Source organism: Babylonia areolata, chromosome 12 (assembly GCF_041734735.1).
Source record: "Babylonia areolata isolate BAREFJ2019XMU chromosome 12, ASM4173473v1, whole genome shotgun sequence".
NCBI lineage: Eukaryota > Metazoa > Mollusca > Gastropoda > Neogastropoda > Buccinidae > Babylonia > Babylonia areolata.
Genome location: NC_134887.1, coordinates 8,913,217 through 8,920,951, shown reverse-complemented (window position 1 = coordinate 8,920,951; position 7,735 = coordinate 8,913,217). Strand labels below are relative to the sequence as shown.

The following is a 7,735-nucleotide window of genomic DNA, read 5'->3' as shown; positions in this document are numbered from 1 at the left end:
ACAGCAGGGCCCCAAAAATAATTTCACTTCGTCAGTCACAGAAGAGTGAAGGGGAAGAAATTTGGATATTGCCGAACTGTCACCACCACCACAAGATGACCCTTCTCCAGAAATGCATTCAGGAATCAATTGACTGGACGATTCCTCGAAATTCTCGATCATTTTCAGAAGTTTTGATGGAAAAAAAAAAAAAAGAAGAAGAAGATACTGGCTAACTGGGCGTGTAACCGTGACCACATTCTCTTCCAAGCTATATATGTAGCGACTGCTACAGACTGGGTCCTCGGATGGGAATGAAGACCTGCCCTGGATGCACACAACTAACCGTCCACACACACACACACACTCATCACTGCAAGGAGAAGAGCATGTTCCTGCCTGCCAGTGTTAACCACCACCTTTGAACTTGCCACTGCCCGCACGACGCATGCGCATAAGTGAACAGATCTCGGACGACGAACAGGCCAGGCCCTTGACGGGGCCTCAACCGTCTAAAAGTCAAGTCAAGTCAAGTCAAGTCAAGTTAAGAATCCTGGGCCACAGTCCCTTGTTCTGCACCTCGTGTATCCCCTGTTTGTTCTGAAGAGCTGTTCGTGATGGATAAATACCAACCAGCACTGAGGTATAAAAAGACACAGCTTGCTCTGAATGGCAGGTAGAAAACAGGTCAAACTAAAATTCCCATCTTTCGCGTGTAGTGAAAAAAACACACAAAAAACACCAACCAACAACAACAACAAAAACCCACAAACTTTCTAACCTCAAGGCACACAACACACACCTGGATACAAAGTTACAGCAGTACTGTGTGATTTCTGTTCATTGCGGGATTCGTGGGGGATGGGGGTGGCGGGGGGGTTGTTGAGGGGGGTGGGGGTGGGGGCGGAAAGTAACACGTGCATTGCGTGATTTCGCTTTACTCTGAAGAAAACACATAGGTAAAAAAAATCAAAAAAAAAATCACGCGCCGTGTCTGTGTTGTGGTCTGACAGACGAAATCTTTGTTGGTTCTTTGTGTATCGTCTCCGTCTGTGTGTGTGTGTGTGTGTGTGTGTGTGTGTGTGTGTGTGTGTGTGTCTGTGTGTGTGTGTGTGTCTGTGTGTCTGTCATGTGTGTGTGTCGTGTGTGTGTGTGTCTGTGTGTCTCTCTCAAATGAAACCGGTTTGGATTTCGAAAAAAATTGGTCGCTGCTTTGGGGAGATGGAATATTGCAAACACCTCACGCATACACACGCACGCTCACGCACGCATACACACATACACACAGGAGCGCGCGCTTGCAAGCACATCCATATGACGTACGCGCGATCACTAATGAGCACACGAGTTAACCTTTTTTTTTATTACTAAATTTCCATGCTGACATATTTGTGTATCACTATATAGATAACATATTTATGTTCATAATAGATACTTGATTATAATAGGAGCTTTAAAAAAAAAAAATCGGTTTTGTATGTATACAACATAACACATGAAAATCTATAAGCCAGTCATAAAATCAAATCATAAGAAAACAAACAAACTTTTTCTATATAAAATCTGCTTAATATGACTAAGAACTATGCACTGAACAATTTACATTGATCACATTTATTTTAAAAAAAAATAAATAAATAAATAAATAAAAAATTACGAAATTTTCTTTCGAAACCTGGATTAATTTTTTTTTTTTTTAAGATAGATAAAAAAAAACACACACCTGAGATCCGTATGATAGATGGGGCTACAGACTTTCGTACAGAGAAAACAATAAGAATGGAGATGTGTTACACACACACACACACATGCACGCAAACGCACACACACTCATGCACGCACATCATCACCGTAATCATATCTTCAACTATTCAGTCCAGTTAACTTTAATTTTTGTTGTACTGTCAAGAAATGATTCAAGGCAATCAAACAATTTCATCGAAACACTTCAAACGGGAAGAAGAACGGCATAAATTTGTGAAACGATTCAGAACAAATATGTGATGGTGCATGCGAAAATCATGGATAATGGTCAAAATTCACAAAAAATGATAATTATTATTCTTTTATTTGAAAGTAGAGAGAATTCTGAATAACACACAGAAAAAAAAACAGAATTCAAGTATCTTTACTAGTTTCTGAGATACATGCATTTGAGTCTCGTGATGATCACAAACGTACTTCTGAGAAAACTGGGGCAAACGAGTTCGCTGTTTCCCACTCTTGATCACCAATTCCCAACGGGAAAACATCAAAATAAAGCACTAATACTTTATATTTCTTTATAATACTTGGAAATTTAATAGAAAAAGAATCATAGAATCTGAATAACCAAAAAACTCAAATTTCATATTTTCACCCCTTGTCATTTTCACAGCGTGTTGCATGAAATTTACTCCAGCGACTTATCCATGATTTTCGCGTGCGGCGTCACATATTACCTGCGGCATATACCTTTCTGTCTGTACACATTTCATTTCCAGACGTTTCAAGAGACTATTACGATAAACAGAAGAGCATTATGAAAAGCGACGGTGATTGAAGTGAAATGAAAAAAAAACATCAACAACCCCCCCCCCCCACCACCCCCCCAACCCCTCCCCCCCCCCAACCCCCAGCCCAAAAAATCAAAACCAAACCATGAACTAGAAGCTTCTTATTTCAAGAGTGACGATTTCGCTGATATGAAATTATGCAAAGCATGAACAACCGGTGTTTATACAGGAGAAATAACATGAAATGGAAATATCACAAGAAAGAACAAAAATGAGACGAGAGGGAGGAGGGGGGGGTGTGTGTGGGGGGGGACGCACAGAGGGAGAGAGAGAGAGAGTGGGGGGGGGAGGAAGGAAGAGAGAAAGGGAGATAGAGAGGGAGAGAGAGAGAAAGGGAGAAACAGAGAGAGACAGAAAGATAGAAAGATACAGACAATGGCGGGTACACACACACACACACACACACACACACACACACACACACACACACACACACAGGTGAGGAGAGAGAGAGAGAGAGACAAACAGACAAACAGGCCGACAGACAGACAGACACGCATACAGAGAGAGACAGACACAGACAGACAGACACAGACAGACAGACACAGACATGCACACCAGAACAAAACAAAGACAGCGGCGATACACAAAAGAGCCAATACAGATAATGTCTGTCAGACTATATACAGCACTGACGCTACCAGACCCGGCACCTGTGGGCAGGGTTCATGTAGCTGCCGGCCCGACAGCTGAACGCTTTGGAAAAGTCCGCGTAGTTCCGTGCCGGCCCTATAGCCCTGCACAGCATATATCATCGTCACGACACATACTGGTTTGCTGGTTTGTTTCCGTGTTGAAGCTCTTTGGAGCTTGTTTCACAGGTCTTCTCACTAGTACAACTGAAATTGCATACGTGGTGCAAGATGTCGACAGTTGTGACTAATGATAACAATCACATGATAATAATAATAATAATAATGTATGAAGAAATTGTGAGATATTTCAAAGAAAAGTGTTTATATTGTGATAGACTTAACCTGAATGACACACTGGTACTTTTTTTGGACATAACAAAATGAAAACTGATGAATGTGTTTCACATATATTTTAATATTAAAGCTAAATTCTGTATATACAAATGTAGAATCAACAAAGTAAAACCAACACTACAAATGTTCAAAAAAAGACCTCAAACAGGCATATGAAGAAGACAAGTATGCCTTTAACATAACTATGGAATATAACAAGTTTATGGAAAAATGGGCACTTTATAACTGTTTACTACAAGATTAAATTATACAATGCTATCTTGGATTTTTGCCATTGAACATGTATTGTTTTGCTGTTGTGGACTTGTCAGTACTTAGAACTTAATTATATGCTTACCCTATACTTTCTAATACACAAATATATAAATTATATATCTGTAAACCTTTGTCTGAATAAAAAATGTTGAAAAAAAAGTATGATAGCCAGTCGTGTTCGACTATGACCATCAGAACAACAGAGGAGGCAACTGCTGTTCTGACTATTTGGGCTAGAATTTGATTATAGTGGAGAGTGTCTTGCCCAAGTTACATCCCCACTCTCTCGGCCAAGAGGGTTTTAGGACAGTCGGCGTTGGGGTGGTAGTTCTCAAAGGCCAACTAGCCCCCAAAGGCTGCAGCACTAAGAGCCAGTACAGTTTTGCCTCCTAGTTTGAGTGTCATTGTCCTTCACAAAAGGCTAAGCTGTAAATGATTTCCCATTGCAACGGAGAAACCATTGATAATACAGCTCTCACTTTGCTGTTGGCCCAACTAATAATAACAACAACAACCACCACAACAACAACAATAATAATAATAATAATAACAGGCCTTATGATCAAACTATACTTAATCAGCGTTTTTGTTTTCTTAAACTAACAGAGTTAAAAGCGCTTTAGCATACACGTGCAAAACTCACTATAACTGACTGCAAATGACTAAATAATAATGAAATAAAACCAATTTGCAAACTTAAAAACAGACACCATGACACCACTCGTCCAGTTCTCTCTCTCTCTCTCTCTCTCACACACACACACACACACACACACACACACACACACACACACACACACACAGTGGAGTGATGGCCTAGAGGTAACGCGTCCGCATAGGAAGCGAGAGAATCTGAGTGCACTGGTTCGAATCACGGCTCAGCCGCCGATATTTTCTCCCCCTCCACTAGACCTTGAGTGGTGGTCTGGACGCTAGTCATTCGGATGAGACAATAAACCGAGGTCCCGTGTGCAGCACGCACTTAGCGCACGTAAAAGAACCCACGGCAACAAAAGGGTTGTTCCTTGGCAAAATTCTGTAGAAAAATCCACGTCAATAGGAAAAACAAATAAAACTGCACACAGGAAAAATACAACAAAAAAAAAAAAAAAAAAAATGTGTGGCGCTGTAGTATAGCGACGCGCTCTCCCTGGGGAGAGCAGCCCGAATTTCACAGAGATAAATCTGTTGTGATAAAAAGAAATACAAAATTAAACACACACACACACACACACACACACACACACACACACACACAACTGAACCGTTCAAAGCATGGATATAGCAAAGTTTATAACTGTGATGGAGAATTTTTTTTTAATACTATATATTATCAGTGTTGCTTAACCGATGGATTTTCATATACGATTGGAAAGAGGCTGTGGATGTGAAGTGTCTACTCTGATGTTACATGATAATGTTAAACACACCCACTTAATCAGCTTCCTTGTATGTACATTACGTAATGTAAGCATCTGCGATTATATAGCGGTCTACTTCAGCAGTTTATTATGCTCCTTGTAAAATACAGACAGCCAGACATCATACACACAATCTTCCTCTCTCCTTGACTGACATTGTATTTGTATTTCTCTCTTTTTTTTTTTATCACAACAGATTTCTCTGTGTGAAATTCGGGATGCTCTCCCCAGGCAGAGCGCGTCGCTACACTGAGAGCGCCACCCATTTTTTGGCGTGTGTTTTTTTTTTCCTGCGTGCAGTTTTATTTGTTTTTTTTTTCCTATCGAATTGGATTTTTCTACAGAATTTTGCCAAGGACAACCCTTTTGTTGCCGTGGGTTCTTTTACGTGCGCTAAGTGCATGCTGCACACGAGATCTCGGTTTATCGTCGCATCCGAATGACTAGCGTCCAGACCACCACTCAAGGTCTAGTGGAGGGGGAGAAAATATCGGCGGCCGAGCCGTCATTCGAACCAACGCGCTCAGATTCTCTAGCTTCCCAGACGATCGCGTTACCTGCAGACCATCACTCTACAAAGATCATATCGAGGTCTACTTCAGTTTATTATGCTCCTTGTAAAATGCACAGACAGACAGACACATTCACACAATTTTCAAATGGACTAAAGTTGTGTTGCCAAAGATCTTATATTTAGTCTACTTCAGCTTATTATGCTCCTTGTGAAATACACAGACACAATATAATATACACAATCTTCCTTTTTCCCGGACTGCAAGTCATTGCCAAAATATATTTCGCTGTGTTTATTTGCATGCCTGTGTGCGCGTGTATGTGTGCGTGTGTGTGTGTGAGTGTGTGCGTACGCGCGCACGTGCCTCTGTGTGTGTGTGTGTGTGTGTGTGTGTGTGTGTGTGTGCGCGCGCGCGCGCGCGTATTAACGGAAACCGGGGCCGGGAAACATTCAAACGAATGGATGTGTGTTATCAGTAGACCAAGAGTTGCGGAATATATGATAATGATTTGAAAATACCGAATTAAAAAATCGCTACTAAAAAAAAAAAAAAAAAAAAAAGAGAAAAAAGAACCGTCACCCAAAAACACCGGTTTTACAAAACACACACACACACACACACAAAAACCGGTATGTATGTATTTCGGAACCGGTACTCACGCCGGTAACATGCTTACCGAAACCTCTCCGGACTGTGGGAGGTCCTCAGCTGTCGTTCCAACAGGAAGGGGTGTGTATTGCTGCATGACATCTGCACAACACACGTACGTCAAACAAAGCCAGTCTCACAGCTTTAAAAAATTTAACTGAAGGGTTTCGTTGAGAAAGTCAGTCTCACAGCTTTAAAAAGGTTAAAGTAAGGGTTTCGTTGAGAAAGCCAGTCTCACAGCTTTAAAAAGGTTAAATCGAGGGTTTCGTTGAGAAAGCCAGTCTCACACCTTTAAAAAGGTTAAATCAAGGGTTTCGTTGAGAAAGTCAGTCTCACAGCTTTAAAAAGGTTAACTCAAGGGTTTCGTTGAGAAAGCCAGTCTCACACCTTTAAAAAGGTTAAATCAAGGGTTTCGTTGAGAAAGTCAGTCTCACAGCTTTAAAAAGGTTAAATTAAGGGTTTCGTTTTGAAAGTCAGTCTCACAGCTTTAAAAAGGTTAACTCAAGGGTTTCATTGAGAAAGCCAGTCTCACAGCTTTAAAAAGGTTAAATCAAGGGTTTCGTTGAGAAAGTCAGTCTCACAGCTTTAAAAAGGTTAAATCAAGGGTTTCGTTGAGAAAGCCAGTCTCACAGCTTTAAAAAGGTTAAATTAAGGGTTTCGTTGAGAAAGTCAGTCTCACAGCTTTAAAAAGGTTAAAAATAAGGGTTTCGTTGAGAAAGTCAGTCTCACAGCTTTAAAAAGGTTAAATCAAGGGTTTCGTTGAGAAAGTCAGTCTCACAGCTTCAGAAGGTTTAAGTTTTCGTTGAGAAAGTCAGTCTCACAGCTTCAGAAGGTTTAAGTTTTCATTGAGAAAGTCAGTCTCACAGCTTTAAAAAGGTTAACTCAAGGGTTTCGTTGAGACAGTCAGTCTCACAGCTTTTAACTCACTCAGTACGGCCAGTCCTCTCTTCTCCTCTACACAGACCCCTCGGATGTCCAGTGTGTGTCTGAATGACCCAAGCTTTAGCTTCCGTCGTCAGAATTGTGGTATTCTTTGTCAGCATTCACCTCTTCAGAATAAGAGCCTTCCGCTTGCAAAATTTTGATGATGGTAATTGGGGTGAAACGCTGTTAACGTCGTCTCTTTCGCCGTTCGTGTGGAGAGAGTTAAAACAGTTTAAGTTTTCACTGAGAAAGTCAGTCTCACAGCTTTAAAATTTTAGGTTTTGAGTCTCATTCAGAAAGTCAGTCACGGCTTTTAAAAGGCTTAGGATGTTATAATAATAATAATAATAATGGATACTTATATAGCACACTATCCAGAAATCTGCTCTAGGTGCTTTACAAAAACGCTTTTGATAACATAAAACATTATATCTATGTTACATACACAC

The 7,735-nt window shown here is 40.7% G+C and overlaps 1 protein-coding gene across 1 annotated transcript in view; it reads right to left on the bottom strand.

Annotated features, from left to right (window-relative positions):
• Nucleotides 1-2,848: 2,848 nt before the first annotated feature.
• LOC143288274 (neprilysin-1-like) overlaps nucleotides 2,849-7,735 on the bottom strand; it is a 54,946-nt gene continuing 50,059 nt past the window's right edge. The window contains exons 20-21 of the mRNA XM_076596621.1: nucleotides 6,391-6,464; nucleotides 2,849-3,271 (exon numbers count right to left, since the gene is read on the bottom strand). Coding sequence (XP_076452736.1) covers nucleotides 3,172-3,271; nucleotides 6,391-6,464 — 174 coding nt within the window. The 3' untranslated portion in view covers nucleotides 2,849-3,171. The remainder of the gene's footprint in view (nucleotides 3,272-6,390; nucleotides 6,465-7,735) is intronic.